The 23,678-nt window shown below is 42.2% G+C and overlaps 1 protein-coding gene across 1 annotated transcript in view; it reads left to right on the top strand.

The window, feature by feature from the left end:
• The window catches only part of LOC101857044 (serine/threonine-protein kinase Chk1), a 34,717-nt gene extending 11,052 nt beyond the window's left edge, over window positions 1-23,665 (top strand). Inside the window, exons 6-14 of the mRNA XM_005104323.3 lie at window positions 1,240-1,309; window positions 2,985-3,173; window positions 5,368-5,472; window positions 6,474-6,575; window positions 10,761-10,869; window positions 11,693-11,846; window positions 16,910-17,041; window positions 21,240-21,329; window positions 23,109-23,665. Coding sequence (XP_005104380.1) covers window positions 1,240-1,309; window positions 2,985-3,173; window positions 5,368-5,472; window positions 6,474-6,575; window positions 10,761-10,869; window positions 11,693-11,846; window positions 16,910-17,041; window positions 21,240-21,329; window positions 23,109-23,564 — 1,407 coding nt within the window. The 3' untranslated portion in view covers window positions 23,565-23,665. The remainder of the gene's footprint in view (window positions 1-1,239; window positions 1,310-2,984; window positions 3,174-5,367; window positions 5,473-6,473; window positions 6,576-10,760; window positions 10,870-11,692; window positions 11,847-16,909; window positions 17,042-21,239; window positions 21,330-23,108) is intronic.
• The last annotated feature ends 13 nt before the right edge of the window (window positions 23,666-23,678 follow it).

A 23,678-nucleotide genomic window follows, 5' to 3' on the forward strand; every position in this document is an offset into this window, starting at 1 on the left:
TGATGGGGCATGGATAGGTCGGTCGCCGCCCTGGGGCCGACATTACTTGTGACGCCGTGCTCGACGTAGGGCCGATATGAAACAGAATATAGGATCGCCATCGTCGGTTTTAAGTTAAAGCACAAAGGGACTATCCCCAAAAATTATGTTTTGAGAAAATCGAAGGTAAAGTTTTTGCCCCGTGTTCAGTTTCTTTTAAATAATCTAGAAGGAGAGTTTTCTCTATAACCAAACAAATTTATGCACCAATGAAACCAAGCTTCTCCTATAAGTAAGGCAATGCCCACTTTTAGGGTAAGTCAATATTTCTGGAAACCCCCGATATCTGGGTTTAGCCCGCTTGTCCTTAAAAAAGCGACCATAATATAATGGATAGGTCGACCGCCGCCCTGGGGCCGACATTACTCGCGACGGCGTGTCCGACATTACTTGTGACGCCGTGCTCGACGTAGGGCCGATATGAATTAGGAGCAGCAATATGTATGAGTTCAAGCTGCCTGCAGCGGTAAAAGCGGGCCGAGAGCGGGCTTTAATCTTGTCCCACAGCGAATGGATTTTGGGCCGCCATTTTCATGCTGGCTGGGTTAAAAACAAACATCCGGAGAAACGGTAATATTATTTTCTCTCTCTCTGTCTAGCAAAACACACACACACACACACACACACACACACACACACACACACACACACACACACACACACACACACACCGAGGGCATGTTCTGCATGTATATACATGGTTGTAACTATGTACACCCGAGGAAAAAATTTAAGTCAGCTTGACAGTCACCTTGGTGATTTGTCATTGATCCCGATTTTTCTCACCAAATCCCGATTTTTTCTCCCTGAGGTCCTGATTTTTAGATTTCATAGTGTGACAGGTCTGTCTATTTGTCTTTCTGCCGGGATTATTCCTTTCAGCTTTGGTTGACCCAGACAGGCAACCAAGGTCGAAGCCTGCTCCTTAAATTATCTGAAAAGGATCGATGGGGTCGTTTTAACTTCTACAACTGAACCTCTCGTGAAAGGAATTGAGAGAATGAAAAGGAATAGTGAATAGAATAATAGATGGCAATTACACAGTGTTCTTCCTTTACTGTAAAACTGAGACTGTTTTCGCTTTTTTTTATAGTTTTGTTCTGTTAATTAAATGTTTTGGTTAAAAACAAATCTTTATAACTATGAGATAATATATCACAAATTGTAATGTATTAAAAAAAATTTTTTTTCTTAAACCAGGAGTATCTTCATAGCCGAGGGGTATGTCACAGAGATTTGAAACCAGAGAACTTGCTGTTTGATGAAAATGGTACGTTTTTATTTTTCTTACTCTTGAAGACATGATTAAGTATCACAACATTGGAACTGGCATCTGTGGTGTAGTGGTTATGCACTTGGCCGTCGCACACATGAGACCTGAGTTTGATTCCTGAATTGGTAGAATTTTTTTGTGGAGTATATCGTGCCTTCATTTTGGAATGTATTCATTTAGCCCTGGTTGACTGTGAAAGGCAGGATCAAAGCCCACCTCCTAAATGATCTAAAGTGTGTTGATAGGGAAATAAAAACACAAAAACTATAACCAAAAAAAGATACACAACACAGTGGTCTGTTTCTTATTTTGATTTGAGAGCTAGCTTACTTATCCCTTAGTCTTTTCTCCATACTTCTCTATTTTCAGCCTTTCGAAGGGCTTCACCTAACTTTAAACCTGCCCATTCCGTTATGTTGTCTTGTAGGGTGCCCTGTATGCCTGTGAGATTTGAGATCATGTACCGATATCTCTGATGAGTAGCTCCACTGACTCCAACTAAAATATTTTCGCCGCGGCCAGCAAAAATTTCCATGCGAAATTTTCTATTTTGGAAGATATAGAGGAAGGGAAATGCAAACTAAGAAAAAGATGACGCATTTCCGGCTGCCATTTGCATTCCCCAAATAGAAACAAAGGTGTACGAGGTGTGCCCGGTCATCATGTCAGTAGTAAAGTGCTGTTTTGTGTGAGGAACGATCCTTGTAGGTGCTCTTTCAGAGTATATCCTTCCGAAAATGTTTTTGATTAAAACTATTTGTGTGTCTCATTATAACTAATTGACTAATTGAGATTAATGGGGTGACAAGTACAAATGTGTAGATTTGGTGGTACATCTAGACATCTAGGTTCTTTGTCTTGAAAAGATGCCTGAGCACGCTATTTCTCAGCGTGATGATCTGAGTAGCATTGAGGCCAGTGTGAAAAATGAATTCAAGTTGACATGGCTTAGAAGAAAGAGATGGCAGTGGAGACTTTCTTTCAGATTAGGCCTACATTCAGACAACCATGATGAATCATGATGCAGCCTGGCATGATCTCAGGTGTCAATAAGCCCCAGCTCCCGACACTTTATCTAAAAGTAAAAGGGAAAAGCTCTAAAATCCTGGCACCGAGTCACACAATCCTGATGCCAGTGGTTCTCAATATCTGAGCAGCATAAGTGTAAGTGATACTTAGTTGGTTTACTATTCTTTTTTTAATAGATTACAAAAACATTTTTTGGGTCTGATATTTTACTTTTCCAAGCTGAAAATGCTTTCAGATGACCGTTTTGATTCCTGGGGAGCATGCCCCCGGAACCCCCCTAGTTAATCCTTGCGCCTGTGGCGCAGCTACGCTCCCCCAGATTTTCAAGCGATTTTTCTAAGGGGCACTCACTTACAGGTCTATTCCCTGAAGCTTGCATGGAATTGCATGGATTTTATGCCGAACTATACTGGCGTTGACCAGATGACAAGGGCATGTTGTTACTTAAGGGAGGCATTGCGCTGCCAAGAGCGAAATGCTCGCAGCTAAATAAAGGGATTTGAAAACAACAACAACATGCCCAACTATACACTCTTAGGTCATTTTGAAATGCGGGACCTCCAAACTAAATGTCAATCTACCGATAGGACAAAGCCAGCGTGGTTGGAAAGCCTTGAAGCCTTACACATTGTGTCTTCCTCAGATGTGCTACAAATAACGGATTTCGGAATGGCCACGATATTCCGGCATCAGGGTCAAGAGCGAGAACTGAACAGGATGTGTGGGACAAAGCCTTACACGGCTCCAGAGGTTCTGCGCGGGCGCCCGTACAAGGCTGAACCGGCAGACATTTGGTCCTGCGGAATCATTCTGGTCGCTCTCTTGGCTGGGGGTAAGTCGAAGGTTGTGTTTGGATGGGAGTAAGTTGAAGGTCATGTTTGTTGGGAGGGAGGTAGAAGGTCATGTGTGTTGGGAGGGGTAAAAGGTTGTGTTTTGGCTGGGGATAAGTAGAAGGCAGACCTGCCACTCATCCCGATTTAATCGGGATATCCCGATTTTTTTCCCCAAATCTCAAGCATCCCGATTTTCCCGATTTCGAAAGCCAGTATCCTGATTTTTTGTCGTTGTGTCTGTTGCGTCCGATTCTTAGAAAAATATATAAAAAGTTCTGCAATCTCTTTTGTTTGGAAGCACCGGTAAGATTTTTTATCGGCAGGAACTTGGAACGCTACTTTCTAAAGCATCTATGCCGAATCTAGTAGATGACTTACGCTCGTTATTTTAACTAAAATCGACGTATTATCGATTTTGAATTCCGACATGGATACGCTCAAGATCTACTTTCGCTTTTATAACGCAGGATTCTCCGATGGTGTCCTGATTACTGTAACAATTTTGACATGGGCTTTTAAGAGTAATCTATTCGTTGTTTTGCCGTTGCTTTATAAGCAAACTTCGTCTGAGTTCTGGTTAGTCGGGCCTATCATCAAGACCTGTCAGTGGAACTTTCAAACGCTTATTGGCATCACGTGACATGACCTCGCATGTGTGAGTAGCGCGTGTGTCGGGGACCGTCGGCTGTCGGGGTCAACAAAGTTCGTTCACACCGGTCGCATTGGTCGAGGTGTTTTTCGGGACTTAAACAGTGTGGACGATCAGAGGGAGGGGGTGGGGGTATTTTTTTGACACTTTGGCTGAGCGTGCCGTGATACATGTACTAATTGAGGATAAAGGAATAAGAAAAAAGAAAATAAATGAACAGCCTTGGCACGATCTTTTTTTCGGGGGGTGCCTTGAGTGGATATGCGATGGAAGTCAGACGTTACTGTACGAAAACGCGGGCTTTTTGCATGAGTGATTAGAGTTATGTGTCAGCTATTTTCAAAACTACGAGAGTTTCAGCTTTACTGCATCCTGCGACTCGAGTACATATGCTGTCTTTCAGTTTTCTCTCTATTTAGAGGCCCAAACGTGAACTTATTCCTGCAAAAGTTTTCTCTTGCATACTTGCCTCATGGGAACCAAGGGCTCCCCCCCCTTCCCCAGTACCCCCTATGACTGATTTGCCGTTGATCCCGATTTTTTTCACCAGATCCTGATTTTTTTACTCTAAAATCCTGATTTTTAGATTTCATAGAGTGGCAGGTCTGTAGAAGGTCATGTGTGTTGGGACGTGGGAAAAAGGTTGTTTGGCTTGGGGTAAGTAAAAGGATTGTAAATAATAATAATAATAGATAGCATTTGTATAGCGCATATCCCCGCTCATCAGCAGGCTCTATGCGCTTTACACTATATTATTACCTCAGCAGACCATAGAACACTCCGAAACATTCTCAGCTTCCTGGGAAGCATACAGTGCAAGCAGCCGATTAAGCGCTCAAACACTTACAAACTGACAAGATCTTTCGCTGTCTATAGCCGGGTACCCATTCCCACCTGGGTGAAGTGAGGAAAATTCGTGTAAAGTGCCTTTCCAAGGACACAACATCGGGCCCCTGACGGGATTCGAACCCACGACCTTATGGTTGCGAGTCCGATAGCCTAACCACTAGTGTCTGGCTGGGCGTTCTAGGTTGTGTTTGATTGGGGTTAAAGGTTGTGTTTGTGCTGGGAGGGAAAGGGGGTGGGGGGTGGGGATGGGACAGGTAAGTCAGAGGTTGTATTTGACTAGAGATATGTCAAAGGCTCTGTTTGGGGAGGGATGGGGGGTGTGAGCTGCAAATAAATGTTGTGTTTTTAGCGGAATCTCCACTTGAACTCGGCCTTGTACATACATATTAAGAGTGCTTTACTTCAAGAAATTTCCATATTGAGGAGACATTGAGTATACCAAATTGTTGTGTGCGATTCCAATGGTGTTTTCTAAATAATTGTTTTCATTCTCATACGGTTAACCGGGAAGCTGTCTGTATTTCATTTTCTTAATGCTTTTATCTTTAATTTCCTCTTGCCCTTTAAAAAAATTCAAGCCTGTGAAATCAGCAAAATACTTGGGGAAATGGAGTGGGTATAAAACGTTACCATAATTATATTATAAGCTCTTTAAAACTTTTTTGGCTTTGTTTGTTTGTTTTTTTGTTGTGCAGAACTGCCGTGGGATGAGCCGACCCCTCGGAATACGTTGTACCGCAACTGGAAGGAATGTCAAATCACAACAAATCCATGGAACAAAATTGACACCCTTGCTCTGTGTAAGCCGAATACAGGTTTTCGTCTCTTTAAATTTTTGTCATACCTTTATGGCCCGGTTACACGTAACGATAAATTGTGTCAGATTTGTCGTATGCGAGAACTGTCCGTTTTATCGAGCTGTGTAGTCTATTTAGACGTTCCAATATATCTTCCAGTTTTCTTTCGATCAGGGAGACTCCTGGTCATTGACTTGACTGCAGATGTGCAACGCACCGGGTGACCTTGATGCACAACTTCAACATTGCTGATAAATTAAATAATAAAATTGCCAAAATATACATAATAACACATCAAATCAGGTTCTCTCTGAGCAACTTTGCTTATTTTGAGACGCTGATTCCGAATATGAAATCAATTTTTACTTGCGATAATTTTAAAAAATGTTGAGCCCTAAGTTTAATCCTGCACGGTGGCAAATTTCAAAGTGATTCTATGACACAGTGCATCTCCCCCAAATCTGAAGGTGATCGCAGGGAAAATATTTGATTACTCGACCGAGTCTCCAACCATCGTCCAGTCGTCCGAACTTTGTACAATTTTGTTGTTACACCTGACGGTTTGTCTCATGATAGATAGATTGTCCAGTCTTTGTACAATTTATCGTTGCGTGTAACCGGGGCTTGAGTGTTGATTTTGGAGGTGAGAGACAGAGATTGTCTTCTTTCTACATGATTTTGGAAAAGCTGTGCTTTATATGGTGTAATGATGTTTAACCCTTTTTTTTTACTATGTCCAATGTCAAATGCACTCGGTGTTGTGAAATGACAAAATGCCTAATGTTAGAGCTCAGAGGGGAGATAAAAATTAAGCCAAAGTTTAAAAAAGAAAAGTTTGGTACTCTCTTGTAACATCTCTAATCTTCGGCACTTTTTGGTATAAATGTGTTATGAGTGCCGTAAAACTCTTACTAAAGCTAAAAACTACTTCCCAGTTCTAACGGAATTTTCAGATTCGATTTGACCATTTTAATCCTCATATTTTTACTCTCCTCCCTCTCCAGCCCTGTGCCGATCTGTGCTAGGAGAGAACCCCCAGAGGAGGTATACCATCAAGCAGATCAAGACGCACCAGTTCTACAACAAATCTTTCCCTCTGCATGCAGGTTTGACTCATTTGTTCCTGTCATTTTTGTGGTGTCGACGTAGCTTGTGGTTTGGAGGCTCAAGTTGCAACCGTACAACTTGTGGTTTGGCGGGTGAAGTTGCAACTGTATTACTTGTGGTTTGGTGGGAGAAGTTGCAGCCTTTTAACTTGTGGTTTGGCGGGTGAAGTTGCAACCGTATAACTTGTGGTTTGGCAGCTGAAGTTGCTCATCTTTGCATTCTCAATATGAAGACCTTATTCAGGAGAGTGGATGGGTTTTGAAGGAATCCTGTCCCACTGGAGAAGGATACAGTCCACGCCAGCTTTAAGCACGGTCATCGGGAGAAAGCTTAAGCGTGCTTAATGCCGAAGCGTGCTTGAGTGCAAAGTAGACATAATCCAGAGATTTTCATGTGGAAAATTTCCTGTGCTATTTCCCTTTGTTTGTAAGTAGGCCTATAGTAGTCCCGCAAAAGTGTGCACTGTTATTTTTACCCGCCATGGTAGTTTTTGTTTGCTTGTTTGTTTTTGTTTTGTGGTCGAATCGGAAATGAAAACTTAATTTACACGGCCAGTCACGATATAGCACACTAGGCCTACACACTGCCTGTGCGTACCATTACTACTACTGCCCGCTCTGCCACATTCATACCACCGCCTTCATCCCACCTCGCGCGTAATACACAACCAGGATTAACGGATGGCAAGTGTCAAAGGTGAGATCGCAGCCAGCCTCCCTTTCTCGTCTCCCTGACTCTCTTTGTATTTTTTTTGTCTGTGTGTAGTTTTGCCTAAGGCTAGATCTTATGTCCCCGTGCGCGGCTGTGTGCATCTCTCTGCCTTCTTCTCCACGCGTGTGTCTCCCATCACTTGCGTTCTTTCACTTTCTGTTTCTCTTAACACACTCCACTGCTGCGGTGTAAACTGTGTTCGAACTTCGATGGGTCATCATGAAAGTATTGACTGTCTTGTAAATGAAGTGTGCCTGAAGCCGAAGTTACTGTGCTTAAAGGCGTGTAATTTATATAACAAAAATTCGGTAAGAGCGGTTAAGCGTGCTTGAGTCCGAAATGTGCTTTATGCCGGCGTGCTTAAAGCCGGCACGGACTGTACTGACTTATTCTCTACTGAGGTTTGTTTTAATGTTTCAGAGATTTAGTGGGGGCTTGCTGAAAATTTTACATTAAAACTATTTCCTATCCTATCGAACATCTATCGTCCTTATCTCCCCTTGTTCTTTTTTATGTTTGTTGCTCTCTTGTAACATCTCTAATTTTCTGGCGCTCATATAATCTTATGCAGTTGCGAGCGCCGTGAAACCTCTACTAAAACAAACAAACAGTTTCCAAGAGGCTCTTATTGTACTGAATAGGGTCTACATCCAAGCAAAATGTTCATCATATTTTTTAGAATTTAGATGGAATATGAGATAACGGCTACATTAGATATGAAAATCAGCTCATTTAAAGCCTGACACAAAACTGACATGGATCAAACGTAGAAGTGACTGAGTGGCTTTCTGCCCTGCTCTAATGTTGCTGTGACGCAGTATTGATTCAGTGTGTCAAAACATATACATAATATACCAAGTGCAGCTTTATAGCCAGGGCCAGTGCTCTTTAGAGATTAGCTGTGTTGTAAGTTAAGAAGCACTTTGGCGGACTGCTGCGCATTTTGTGAAGATTTATACCGTCACTTTTGATTATCAAAGATTTGAAAGAAAAAAATTAGTGTTTGAAGCGGGAGATGTTTAAATTCAATAAAACCCTGATAACAGGAACTTCACAGGACTTGAAAATTTCATCGTGTTAAGCAGAATTAGTGGTTAGGGAAGTCGCAATTCATAGAATAAAGAGAGGAAACAGACAGGATTTGAAATTTCTTTCGTGGTGACAAGAATTTTGTGTTAAACAGTCTGTACTGTATTTCGTGGGGCCGGTATCCTAGTGGTTAGGCTACCTACCACGTCATCGTGGGATTGCGGGTTGGTGGTTTGAGCCTCAGCTCGGTCTGATGTTGTGTCCTTAGTAAAGGCACTTCACATGAAATTCCCATTTGGCTCGGTCCTTTCAGAGACGGACATTAAAACTCAGAGATCCCGCCTCTTAAATAACCTAATAGTAATGATAAGGGCGTTAAGCCTATACCATCTCTCTCTCTCTATTTCGTGTTACACGACTTTGTGTTTAACAAAGTCTCTACTAGGCCAGGGCAAGATCAACGGCAAAAAGACTCGAGGCCTTGATTCCAAAACTGAAAAAGAATCGAGGAATCGAGTCCGATTTTCGAGTTTGGAAGCTGCTTCAAGTGGGCCTGGCTGTTTAGAGGCCATGACTTGAACACTGCTAAAAATCTCTTTTGAACTCGAGGCCTCGATTCTCGAGTTTGACAGACATGGCTGGCAAAGCGTGTGTGTGTGTCGTTTGTGTGTGGGTGTGTGTTTGTGTGTGTGTGTTGTAGGTAGGCTTGTAGGGTTGCTTCCATTCTATCACTCTTGTCAATGCGTGGGGCACAGGCTCCTTCTCTCTTGCATCCTTTGCTTCTTGATATGTCAAAGCATGCTTTGATGACAATTGTTTTGTTATTATCAACGTTGTGTTATTGTATGTCAAAACATTTTTACAGATCATACAAATAACAGTACTGTGTTATCCTGCTTATAAAAAAAGTCCTAAGCTAAAGATCGACGTCCAGACAAGATGACTCATTGATATTAACTCAAAACACACAATATGATTTACAAAAGAATGCATGTACTGTGAAAATGAAAGTGCAGTGAAATTCAAAAGCAAGCGGTCTAAACAAAAGAAAGAGAAGAAGCAAGTGAATGATTTAATTTGAGATGGGCGGGCGTGGGTGGGGCAACAAGATTCAAAGTAGCAGTAGCCTATGTGCAGCGTGGTTTCATACTGGGCTACACAGTAGGCACGACAAGTAGGCCTAGGCTTTGTTTAGCATCCGCTCATAGCGGAGAAGAGGAAGGTTGGGTGGGGTGGGGGGTTGCGGGAGACAATTGATAGTGACTGACTGGCAATTTCTTGCATAATAGTTGCTTTGAGTCCCGAGCAGTTGTGAATTGCTACAACACCAGGGTGGGACAGGATGACCTAATACTGTTTTCTCTTTCTCTTCTGTCTAATACGAAGCCACAGAGCACAGGCACATGCAACCTCGATTCATCCACCTTGAATCTACATGTATCTAGGCCAAGTGCACGCCAAATTCAAATAGTGAAAAAAAAACACATAGTAAACAAAACTCACAAAAATTAATTTAACTTGGTAATCGGGCATTAAATTGCGTTCCCCGCGTACTTCTATTTGATTTTTGGTCGCTGATCACGAAAATCTTATTATTTCTTAAATTTGGCCAATATTTAAGAAATTTTTGGGATGCATTTTTAACTCCACCTAGGCCAACATCAAAGAAACCGCCTTATGCGCCGGATCAGTCCTGTCCTGGTACGGTGTCTGTTTTGAAGCGAAAACTTGACTGTGGGGTGGGGCAGCCCTAGGCCTATCCCAAGACACTACAGGACTGTAGTGTGGTAGAGATTTAGATTCTTGCCTCGATTCTCGGAATCTAGGCAAGGAACGAGGCTAAAAAAAAGGAGATGGGAGGCATCGACCATGGGCGGACTCGAAGCTTTGAGTCTGTGAATAAAATCGATTCTTTGAGTCCTCATTTGGACTCTAAAGAATCGATCCCAGAGTCGATCTTGCCTTGGCCTAGTCTCTCCTCCTGTATTTGTTAAGGGGATAGGTAGTTGTGCTGATTATATATATATTTAAAACAATTTCTTCCAAGCAGACCCCTCGGGGCGGTGCCACTGACTGAAGTGTCTTTAGGCCATTCCAAAAGGGGGGACATTTCTCGTTCTAATGCACAGTAGAATTGTTAATGGGCTGATCCAACGTCATGCTCATAACTATGCCTGTACTACAACAGGGAACTGCTGCTTTTTCTTTCCTAATCCTTACTATCGTCATTTTCCTCTACTTCTTTTGTATGTTTGTCACACTCTTGTGACCTGCTATTTCCGGGGTGCCTTAATAGTTGAAGCAGACTTTGTGCCGTTAAAGCTAGAGAGGTGAGCAGAGTAAGTCTGCTTCTCTGTTGACATCCACCCCTTGGCGCTTTTATGACCTTAAGCAGTTGCGAGCGTTGTAAAACCTCTACAAAAACTTTAAAAACTTCCTAACAGATGAAGAGAATGCCCTGTCATCCCCTACCTCCCCGACAATGCCGGCAGTGAAGAGACGAATGATGTCTCGGAGTGGTGAGGACAGAGGTCACTTGTCCTCTCCTTCAGGGTATGTGTGTTCTATTGTGTGTTTGAAATATTGTCTGTCCGTCTATGAGATGATACTTAAGCACAAGGGGCTCTTTCCCAGTGGAAATGCACTGTTATAATGCAATTTATTTATATTATTATTATTTTTATTTAGTAAGTTAACTAAATTAAACCCCCTGGGGCAGTGCAAATGACTGAAGTGTCTTTAGGCCGTTCCCAAAGGGGGGTCATTTCTCGTTCAAGCATAGTAGAAGTGTAAATGGGCTGACTCATGTCACGCTCATAACAGTGCCTGATCTACAACAGTCTCTTTCCTGATCCTTACTATTGTCATTTTCCTTCCTCTACTTCTTTTGTATGTTTGTCACTCTCTGGCGACCTGCTATTTTGGGGTGCCTTGATAGTCGAAGCAGACCTTGTGCTGTTGAAGCTAGAGAGGTGAGCAGTCTAAGTCTGATTCCCTGTAATGACTTCTCTGTTGACACCCACCCCTTGGCACTCATATGACCTTATGCAGTTGCGAGCGCCGTAAAACCCTCTACTGTAATAAATTTAAAAAATAATGAATAACAAACTTATGGCCTGATCTGATCTTACATCCATATAACTGTATCTTTGATCCCTTTGCCTTGTGGGCATAAGTGAACCTTGGGTTGTTTTTTTAAGCAAAAATTAATGGACCAATTTGCAAAGGTGCACTTTATGGGTTAAAACTTCAAAGAAATGATGCAGATGTTCCCTACGATTCTCCATACTTTCGTCCTTTTCTTGTTGATTCAACAAAATTATACCAATGTTAATGTTGCTTTTAAAAAAATTTCTTTTTAAAAATAAATTTTCAGGGTCGTTTCATCGTCTCAGCCTGAGAGAACCAGCAATGAGAACTCGATGTCCCCTATGTCAGAGGAATCTCGTTCCTTCAGCTTTTCCCAGCCCACTCACATTGACAACCTGTTTCTGAACTCTCAGATGCAGTGCACCCCAGGAACCTCACAGGCATGTGTTTCTTGCAGTTTGTTCGATGGGGTTTTCTGGTGGGATAAACAACCCCGTGTTTTTTTTCGGTATAATTTTGTTCAAGTACTCAGAGATGATGATTTTGCTGATAATGTATCTTATAAGTCATCAGGACTGATACCACATCTGGGATTCAAATCTCCAACCATCTGCTGTTTGGTTCAGCTTCTTCTTCTTCTTCTTCTTCTTCTTCTTCTTCTTCTTCTTCTTCTTCTTCTTATTATTATTATTATTACTGTAGTCTCCACCTAAGATCCCGGTGTTCGGGAGCATGGAAATTGCGGGGTTTTGGGCGAACCGGGATCTTACCAGACGAACCAAGGGAAGAATCTATGGTGACCCATGTTAAGGCTCACGATCGGTGAAATGGTCTCCCTCCACTCTAAAATGAACTGACTTGACCCCTGGGTGTGGTAAAACTTGATGACCTATCTCAGTTCATAGTGTCATGAGGCGTGCCATTTTCACTTATTATCCAATCGTAAGCTTCAAGATCTATGCTTATCCAGTTGCCCCTCCCCTTTCTCTCTCTCTTGCCCTTTTTAACTCCCAATGGAGCACAGGCCATCAACAACATTACTCCAGCGAAGCCTGTCCTGAGCATCCTTTTCTATCTGTTTCCATGATGTCCCCGCTTTTTCAATTTCCGCTGATACCGCTCGCCTCCATGTCATCTTAGGTCTTCCCTTCTTACGCTTTTCTTGTGGGTTCCATGTTAAAGCCTGCCTGATGATGCTTGTTGGGGGTCTCCTCAGGGTGTGTCCAATCCATTTCCATTTCTTCACCTGAATATCTTCCTTTACTGGCCTTTGGCTTGTTCTCTCCCACAGTTGAGCATTCGTGACTCGATCGTACCACTTGATTCCCACTATCCTTCGTAGGCATCCATTTACGAAGCTCTGCAGTTTCCTTGCTGCTGATGCTGTGAGCCTCCATGTCTCTGAACCATACAGTAGAACAGTCTTCACATTTGTTTTGAAGATCCTCAGTTTGGTGTTCAATCCCAGTTCCTTAGACATCCATATATTCCTGAGAATGATGAATGCTGCTCTTGCCTTTTGGATTCTGACCTTGATGTCTTCGTCTTTTCCCCCTGCCTTGTTGATGACACTTCCCAGGTAGGTGAAGGATTCAACATCCGCCAATGGTGCCCCTTGCAGTGTGATAGGAACGTCGGCTGCATTCATTTGTAGAACTTTCGTTTTATCCGTGTGAATATGGAGTCCAACACTACGGGAGAAGGTCCTGAGGCGATCTGTTTTCTGTTGCATCTGGGCTCGACTGTGAGAAAGAAGTGCCAAGTCGTCGGCAAAGTCAAAGTCTTCCAGCTGACTGGAAAGGGTCCACTGTATGCCACTGCGTTGTCCCGATGTTGTCTGTTTCATTATCCAATCCACTGCTAATAAAAAGAGAAAAGGCGATAGCAGGCATCCCTGTCTCACTCCTGTATTCACTTCAAACGAGTCTGTTCGTTGCCCTCCAAGTAAGACACTGCAACTCATTCCCTCATACATCTTCTTGATCAATCTCACGAACTTGTCAGGTATTCCGTAGTGGCGCATGAGCTTCCATATTGAGTCCCTATCTAGGCTGTCAAAAGCTTTCTCGTAGTCAACAAAGTTAACGTACAGGGAAGAGTTCCACTCTGTGGACTGCTCCACTATTATCCTCAAAGTTGCAATCTGATCTGTACATGATCTCTTTTTACGAAATCCTGCCTGCTCCTCTCTTAGTTTTGCATCCACGGCTTCATTCAGTCTTTCCAGTATGGTACGACTTAAAATCTTCCCCGGAATGGAAAGGAGCATGATTCCTCTGTAGTTTTTACACTCATGCAGGTCTCCTTTCTTGGGTAGTTTCACGAGCAATCCCTCTCTCCAATCCTGTGGAAATTCTTCGCTGTCCCATATCTTGCCAATAATTCCATGGAGAATCCCTGTCGCAGTGTCGATATCCACCTTGAGAACTTCTGGGGGAATTCCATCTGGGCCGGCTGCCTTGCCTTCTTTCTGGTGTCTTATCGCCTCCTTGATCTCCTCTAAGCTAGGCTTTTCTTCACTTACCCCGAGATCAATCTCTGCTGGTGGAATGTCAAACTGTTTTTCTGGCCTTGGTCTGTTCAGCAGCTCTTTGAAATGCTCCTTCCAGCGTTCTTTCTGTTCGTCTGGATTTGTGAGAAGCTTTCCCTCTTTATCCTTTACTGGCACATCTGTGTTCTTGTATCTGCCTGCAAGTTTCTTGGTGGTTTCATACAGTCCTCTCATGGTTCCTGCCCCTGGTGCTTCCTCTGCCTCGCGCGCTAGGTCATCTACATAGTTTCTTTTGTCTTTCCGTAGGCTGACTTTTACCTCCTTCATTGCTTTGGTGTATTCTTCTTGGGCCTTTGCTTTGGCTGCTCTTGTCTTGCTCCTGTTTACCTGATCCTTTTTCTTTTTCCTTTCTTCTATCTTCCTCAAAGTAGTGACCGATATCCAAGGCTTGTGCTCACGTTTCCGTTTCCCCAGTACCTCTTGACACACCGTGGTCGAGCCTTCTTTTATTGCCTCCCATGTTTCTTCCACGCTGCTATCCTCGCCTAGTGTTTCCAACACTTGGAACCTGTTCTTAACTGCTACATTAAACTCCTCTCTTGATGATGGCTCTCTCAGAAATTCCACGTTGTACCGGTACCTATGATTATTGACAATTCCCTGTCTTCGCTTTAGTTTTAGTCGGATGGTTGAAATGAGCAAATGTTAGTCCGAAGCTACGTCTGCTTCCCTGTAAACTCTAACACCCCTCATTGATCTCCTGAATTTCTTGTTGACACATATGTGGTCAATCTGGTTTTCAGTTTGTTGGTCTGGCGACACCCATGTTGATTTGTGTATCTGTTTATGTGGGAAAACAGTCCCTCCTATCATGAGCCCATTTGTTGCACATATTTACCACCCGTGTGGTTCTCGGGGCCCTGTCCAAGAGACAGGAGAGCAAAGAATAGGACCACTGTATCCGTACCGCGCATGTCGTACAAGGCGACTAAGGTCGGTTGGGCAAAGGGTTAGCAGCCCTTTCCCATAAAACAAAAGCAGCTACAAAAACATCAACCCTCCCCTTTACCTGTCGAAAATTTAAAGCTTTTCATCTCTGACCGAGTTCCCCCATCTTTGACGTTGTGCACCATTACGTTGTGACCACACCAATTAAAAGTTAGTCTTTTTGGAAAATTTGAGAATAGAGAAAACTGCTGCAATGATCAGGGAAGAGTTCACAGTTCAATGTGATCCCGCCTAGAACGAGGTGATGTTAGTTTAGGTGGAGAGCTCAGATGCGAGTGTGATGTTTGGGGAAAACGAACACGTCGGTCAGTTCACACATCGGTGTGACCCCTTCTGGGGCAAACATTGTACCGTTTCATCGAGTTTTGCGTTAACGCTTATGTGATCACATTCACGAGAGTGGCTGATCTTTGACGCGACGGGCAGTTTATTGATCTCAGCTTTTCCCTCTCGGTTGATCGGCTGTACCGCCTGGGTTATATTCCCTGAATTTTGATCAGAAGTGCAGGATCTAAGCCGAATGTAGACGTTCAGAGTGAATCAGAGCGGGATCTTAGGGGTGACTTTTGTATAGTAAAAATTCTGTTTTCTTAAAACAGTGGGGTCTTAGGGGTGACTTTTGTATAGTAAAAATTCTGTTTTCTTAAAACAGTGGGGTCTTAGGGGTGACTTTTGTATAGTAAAAATTCTGTTTTCTTAAAACTGGGGTCTTAGGGGTGACTTTTGTATAGTAAAAATTCTGTTTATTTAAAACAGTGGGGTCTTAGGGGTGACTTTTGTATAGTAAAAATTCTGTTTTCTTAAAACAGTGGGGTCTTAGGGGTGACTTTTGTATAGTAAAAATTCTGTTTTCTTAAAACAGTGGGGTCTTAGGGGTGACTTTTGTATAGTAAAAATTCTGTTTTCTTAACCCTCATCCTGCGGGAGCCGGGTTTATGTAGCCCGATAAGTCTATTTCGGCACCTCGCCTGCGTTCTGGTCCCGAGTCAGTGTAGCTCCTGGCTCAGCGCACGCGCATCCTCTTACGTGTCATTCGGGTCCCGAGTCGGATCCCCATTCACGCAGGTCAAGTGTGTGTGCGTCAGTCTGCTTGAGTTTGTGTGCGTTTGTGGCCTTCTTCTAGAACCACCTGCGTTGGTTCGTAATCGAGGCATACGTCTCATTCAAAACATGCCAAGTTGATAGCTCTAGATGTTCGTCCAATGAAATTATAGAAGAAATTGACCCACTTAGACATGAGGAGCTCGAAAGGATAGTCAGGAAACAAGACTTCCATTTTTCTATACAAAATATTTCAAATGAGCTTGATTTTATATGAAATGATACTACCTGATAAAAGATGAGCTTGTTTAATAGTTTTGAATACCCTTGTGCAGGTACAAAGAACAATTTGAGTGTAAACATTCGGAAATTGACCTAAATTATCCCTTTTCGAACCTCAGGTCATTCATAACAACAAGAGCGTCCAGAAAGGTTATTCAAATGGGCGTAACTACTCGTAATGTCTTATCAGCTTGTGAGAGGGGGTTATTCATGTGTTTGTAACACTTTATAAATAGAATGCTATGAAGGATAGAGCGTTATTTTCATCATCAGTTAACACACTCCCGCGGTATTCATGGCGAAAACACACGTTTCCCGGCGCGCGCGCTGTACACCAACAGTACACACTGAGTGACCCCGGCGGCCTGCCCGGCGAGTCCGACGTAATCGGTTGCTGATAAGATACGCATCTGGGCACAGACGCAGGATAAGAGTTAAAACAGTGGGGTCTTGAGCGAACCGCGATCATAAGCGGTGGGATCTTAGGCGGAGACTGCTATATTATCATTATCATCATCATTGTTATATTATTATTATTATTATGTTTGTTTTGCTGTTTATGGGCTTTACCTTTTCAGTGATGTCATAATTTCATCTTTACTTCCGCATTATAAAAGAGATTATTTCATCCTTTTTCCTTTATCTGTACAAGTTTATTTTATATGTTCTTTTTTTTCGCAGACGCCGTTCCAGAAACTGGTCAAAAGAATGACGAGGTTTTTTGTAATAAATACCAAAGCGGAGACAGTTGCAGAGCTGGTGCGAGTGCTTCAAAAAGAAGGCTACCGTATCAAGAAAAATCACGCATCTGTGGTAAGTTGTTTCATGTCAGATGTTTTGCACAAAGGAACCTTCAGTGTTTATGATCATTTAACGTATCCCTGTCTCAAAATTACTAAGTTCTATCTGCTCAGTACCTAGTTTGTGAAATTTGACGTCAACGATTTTGAATTTCACAATATGTATGTCAAGCTTTTTCAAATGCAATTCTTGGAATATCTTGAACGGCTCAGAATAATCTTACAATTTTGTTAGAGCAGATAGAACATGTGTGTCTGACCTCATGGTCTTAGTAACTCAAAACGGCCAAAAATGTCAGATCAAACTTTGTAGCTCTGAGGTGGCGACATGCAAGGGCTGCCATACAAAGAAAAATACACAAGTCTGTAGTAAGTTGCCGTATGTGTGGCATCGTGGTCTAACCAGGCGCTCGTCAAAATAATGAAATTAAAAAATGCAGACATTTTTTTTGCACTTTGGGCAATTTTATCTAAACAAATTTTTAGCTCAACACCTTTTACGTCCATCTCTGTGTGGACTATTGTCGTAGCTCGGTGGACGGAAGCGCGTAGCGGATACGAATTTACTCTTAGCTCAGGTGCAATGAGTTAAGATGATACCAATAACTCCTTATGCCCAAAAACTTTCGCCTTGTCGTGACATATATTTGAGGGCTTCTGTGTGAAAGGTAGTCTATGTGTCTATGCCATAAGTTGTCATATTTGAGACCAATGGTATAAAAATGCCATCATTTTCTATTGTAACTTGTTTTATTTTGGGTTTGAATTTCCTTTGAGGTCACAAATTTATTGCAGGCGGTTGGCAGACGCTCTAGTGTAGTTTGCTCGTTCTTTCTTGTCAAACATCTATCATCCTTATCTCTCCTCTTTCTTTTTTGTGTGTGTTACTTTCTTGTAACACCTCTAATCTTCAGCACTTTTATGACCTGCTGTGTTGTATGTGCCATATGACTCTAACTAAAACAAAATTAAATTTATTGATATCAGTTGCAGTTAGGTTGTTGATCACACTGTGATATTAATTAGACCGGGGGGGGGGGGATTTTTTTAGAGGAGGGGTTTCAGCACGTAAAACATATATTTATGCCCTTTTTAGTTGCATGAGTGCGTGTGAACTACGTAACACCATTGCCACATGAAATGAATGAGACAAATTGCTCCCTGTGAGATGAATAAAGACTGTCATTGTCATTTTTTGATATCATTCATGTAACCCTTTGAGCGCTGACATCCTGAGGCTACTGTGCCCCTGTGCCTGAACTCCTGAGCAATTCTTTCCAATATTGCTCATCATAATAAATTTAATCATCAGAATCACTTTCCACATCACTCTGTGGGTAGTCCTGGTCATAACAAAGAGTCTACATAACAAGAGGGGCCACTTCTCTCTTTGAGCCAATTAAAAAAGTGTCCTCAAAATTCGGTGGCTCCCTCTTCGCAAATGCGCACCCTTTGCAAACAGAGTTACCCTACTTGAGTTTAAAAAATCAAAGTGAAACTAGCAAGTTTTTGAATAAATTTTGGAAGAACGCTTTTTTTAAATGGTTACGCTGACAAAAAACCTCTTCCGGAGGAAAGGGTGATTGTTTTCTTCGTTTAATTTGACTTAGAATGAAAGGCGAGAGGTCATTAAAATTTTTAAAAACCTAAAACTCAACACTGAACGAACCCGAACTGCTGATGTACAGCAGTCGATCTGCGCACGCAAGGAGGTGCTATTCCTATTCTTCTGGAAAAACGAAAGAGAGCTTCAAAACAGACTGCAGCGCCATCTGAAGCAGAGAGCAAGCTTCCGGCGGACACTTTTTTGGCTGAGTGGCCCTTCTTGTTATGTACTATCTTTTGGTCATAACCAGCATCTCATTCAGAAAGATTTTCAAAATAATCAATAACATCCTGTGTAGTAAACAGTTTTCCAAGCATGTTTTGTCCTAGGCGGGCCGGCTTGCGGATAGGGTCTCGCTCACCGGTACTGGTGGGTAGGCATATGGGCAATTTTACGTGCCACTTGTGTACTGATGGCTAGGGCTCAAAGGTTTAATGATTTAATAATAATAATTGCATTTATATAGCGCATATCCATGCTCATGAGCTTGCTCTATGCGTTTTACAACTTTTATTACCCCAGCAGACCCTCTGAGAACACTCAGAAACATTCTCGGCTTCCGCGGAAGCATACAGTGCAAGCTGCGGATTTCATGCGCTCAAACACTATCAAACTGACAAGATCTTTCACTGTCTATAGCCGGGTACCCATTTCCACCTGGGTGAAGTGAGGAAAATTTGTGCAAAGTGCCTTTCCTAAGGACACAACGTCGAGCCCCTGACGGTATTCGAACCCACGACCTTACGGTTGCGAGTCCAAGAGCCTAACCACTAGGCCACCTACGGCACAATTAAGGTGTTAATTAAGGCCATCTGCTACTGAAATTTCTAAAATCCATATCCCTTGACCAAATATAGCAACGATGATATATTTGTATTAGTCAGACATCAAAGAATAAATTCAAGCAATTATTTATTATAAGCACATGGTAACCAAGCAAACATCCGCCATATTGGATAGTTTCAGCAGATTTTAAAAGCTATCTTCTCTCAGTTTTCGTCTGTTGGCTTTCATTTTTAGCAAGTACGTAGTACTCCACATATTTAACTCATTCGCTACGCTGAGCTGTGGGGGGCGGCGCAGCAAAAGTGCCGTCAGTACGCTAAGCCGCTCCCGGCGGATCGAGAACCGATCTTCTATTTTAGCTTAGATTCTAGTCCAATCCACATATCCATGTTAAAATAAAGGTCATAATATAATGTTGACTTCCGGGTCAAGCATTTCCACTGAAAATCGGAAGTTTAGATTCAGTTTTGAAACGCGATTTCGTAGTTTATTCGACTTTGTTTTATCGCGATGCCAAAATTATAGCCTGGACACCAGTTTTTGTAATTTTACACAACAAAATCTATCATTATTTTGCCCACTAAAGAAGTGTAGGACTCTTTTTTATGATATTGATACGATTGGACTCATATTGCCAATGCACTGTAATTGAGAAATCAATATTCTTGAGTGCCAGATCTAGGTCTAGATCTAAATTGTCAAAATATTTTTTTCTCCCCAAAATCACTACTTTTTGATGAAATTACACAAAAAGTGCCACGCCTCAAGACATGTATAGGTTTATTCCAAATGCAATTCTGAATAATTCCATATAAGATACGAGTGAGTTTTTTTTCTCTTTGTGATCGTTTTTCAAGATTCTAACAAAAATTAATTTTTTTTCAATATCGGATGTTATGATCCAAATGTACAAATATTATGGAATGTATGTAAATAACTGCAAACTTTTCAATATTTTCCAGTTCTGTATTCATATTTGGATATTTTGATGTATCATTTGACTAGGTGCAAACATATTTTTTGAGTTTCACCAAAGATTATTAATTTTTTATTTTCAAATGTTATCCGCATCCAATCAAAATTGTGTTGCATAATCGCCTCTTACAGGAACCAAAGTTGAAAAATACATAAGCAAACATTACAGATGTATTCTACAAACCATACTGAAAATATTGGTATATAATACGTTGATATTTATTTGAATTTGTGGCCCCAAAGACCTTTAAACTGCCCAGTAGTCATTATCTCATTCGCCCTCCCGAAAAAAATTCGTCCACGAAAATAATACGTAGCGAATGAGTTAATGAACAAATAACGCCAGATTTGTAATATTAGGATAATAAAAATAATTATTAACTCTGGAAATATGTACAATGGACAAATAACAAAAAACCTCAAAATTTCCAACAAAAACACTGATTGTAATTTTATTTTCTTATTATCTTCAAAAAGGGCTCTCTTTGAGTAAAGGTTACCTTCGGATGTACATTGTGTAAAATAATGAAGCCATTCAGATGAAAAGTAAAGGAGAAGATGTAATTTAAAGTTGGAAAAATCAATTTTTGAAGAAAATATTTAAAAACATGACCCAAAATTGCAAATCATTTTTTTAGTAACCCATTTTTGTGTGACTTCTAAACATGATTGATTGAAACAGGTTGTTGGAACTTTGAGGGAATTTGATGTAGGTGTCAAAAATGGAAGGAACAAAATGCATGGTCAACTGGGTACAAATGGGAAATTTCCACCGCAAATGGCCTTGACGTAATTTAATTAGTTCATTTCCATCTTTATTAAATCATGTTTCTTATCTCAACAGCTGACTGTGTTCTCAGTGCATAAACTTATCTTCAAAATTGGACTCATTGACCTCGGAGGAAACTTGCTGGTTGATTTCCGACTCTCGAAGGTGTGACGAGAATTGTATTTGTCTTTAACTCTTAGTACGAGAATTTTTAAACTCTTAGTACATGTAAAGATTAGGGATGGGCAGGTAACGGTACCCAATACCGGAACTCCCGGCTCTACCGAAGGAGGTGTCAGTACCGACGCCTGGCCTCCAGTACCGGCTCTCGGAAGGAGCCGACACCAACGGTTAATACCGGCTCTGAGAAGGAGCCGACGCGATGGGTTTTTTTTCTTACCGGGCCACAGGAAGTGTGCAGTGTGTACGCCTAGGTCTAGCAGCAGCTGGGGCGTCAGATGCACACAACGCAGCGGGTGACCTTGATACAGGACTTCAGATTCAAAATTGACAATTAAAAACGAAGTTTGCTTAAATTTAAAATAAGGCTTCAAATCAGGTTCCTCGTGAGCCACTTTGCTTATTTTGATACGCTGATTCCGAAAATGAAATCAATTTTTAGCGGCGATAACTATTTTTAAAATTCTGCTTGCAAAGTTTAATCCCACGCAGCGGCAAACTTCAAAGGTATTTTGCGTCACAGTTCGCCTCTCCAATTCTGACTGGCGTGTGTGTGGGGGGGGTGCGGGCGGCGCTGATCGTGGCGTTTCTCGCAAAACTCAAAGTCTGTGACGTCACCTACTGGTGTCACTCTCAGTGCCGGAGCCGGTACTGGCGGTTCTCGGCACCTGGTGTCGAGAAAGTACCGACACTGGATTTCGCCGGTACCGCCCACCACTAGTAAAGATATACCAGGATTGTGGTATACAGCCAATTTTGTTCTCCAATTTTTCAGCTTCTTCTGAATTTCCCTATAACTCAGCTTGTATATTTTACCAACAGTAGCCACCAGTTCAGGACAATCACCTGTACAAATGACAACCATATACCTCCTTTCTGGGTTTTTTTTTCTGTATTTCAACACTGTCCAAGAGGGAGGAGGGGGGCTCTTGTGGCCTAGAGGTTAAGGTGTTTGCCTCTCATTCAAAGGTCCCGGGTTCGAATCCGGGTAGCGACGGAAACATTTTCTTCTCTAAAATTGTCTCCTTTCACTGCCTATCCTGCTCTGCAACAATGTTCTGTCGTCTGCTTTCGTCTCCAATTGATGCCCCCCACCCTGTCACCTCCTTTGCCCCCTCCTCTGAGCTCCTGACTTTTTCTGCAGTCTTTCTACTTCCACTCCTTTGCTCTTTCTTACTGCTGTCTTTCAGCCACACCCCTGATCTTTTGGTAGAAAAGATCAACCCCTTGCCTTCTCGGACAAGGGCGAAAAATCTCGGAGGTCCCTTGGTGGTCTAAAATCGATAAAAGTAGTAGGCTTCGGCCGCCACCCGAAATTTCCTACCAACTGAAAATGTCTGGTGTGTCCCGTGCGCTCATATGACCTTATGCAGTTGCGAGCGCTGTAAAACACTTACCAAAAAAAAAAAAAAGAGGGAGGAGCCCTGTCATCTTAGAGAGTTGTTCCTCTTAGACAGTGTTATTAGAATAAAGATAAAATGCAAGGTGGGAAGTGGTCATGATTGTCTTGAACAGGTGACTGTTAGATGAGGTTTGGATCTACAAGAAATACCTACAAACATCCATCAATTCCTTTAACTATCGTTTTAGAAACAGGTGGCTGTTAGATCAGGCTCCCATGTACTAGAAAATCCCACAAACATCCATCATTTGCTTTAACTTTTAAACAAATTTTGTTTTTAAAATTTTTGAAAATGAGAGGTGTGATTTTCTTTAACTACAACAAATCTTTTTCACTGAAAATGTCTGTCTTTTATTATTCAGGGAGATGGTATCGAGTTCAAACGACACTTTGTGCGCATCAAGAACAAGTTAAAGCACATCGTGAGGAAAACGGCCCCTTCGTGGCTCTCAGCGTCAAACGATGCAAGGTCGTTGAACAACTGCACGCCAACAACTGCACGCATCCCCAGTGGCTCCGGCACAAAGGATCAGGACAGAGAGGAAAGAATCGTGGCTGCCCTCAAGGCCGGGGAGGTTGACCTTCGACCTCGAAGAAAAGCAGACCAAGAGGTGATGCAGAGTGATGTGGCAGAGAAGGATGAGAAGAAGGACTCTCTCGAGCCAGGAGATAAGGAGGTTGTGAAGCAGGACTCTCTCGAGCCAGGAGATAAGGAGGTTGTGAAGCAAAGTGCGGACTCGAAAGAGACACCCAAAGACAGGGGTGTCAGATCCGACAGGGCCACTGTGAAAAATATGAAGCGAAGCACGTCGTATTAGATGCAAATGTATAAAATCTATTAAGGGGTACACTGGATTATGGGAGGCAGATTAGTCAGGTGTGTGTGTGTGTTTCTTTTTATGTTTCGTGTTTGTTTGTTTTTTTCTGGGGGG

Source organism: Aplysia californica, unplaced genomic scaffold (assembly GCF_000002075.1).
Source record: "Aplysia californica isolate F4 #8 unplaced genomic scaffold, AplCal3.0 scaffold00415, whole genome shotgun sequence".
Taxonomy (NCBI): domain Eukaryota; kingdom Metazoa; phylum Mollusca; class Gastropoda; order Aplysiida; family Aplysiidae; genus Aplysia; species Aplysia californica.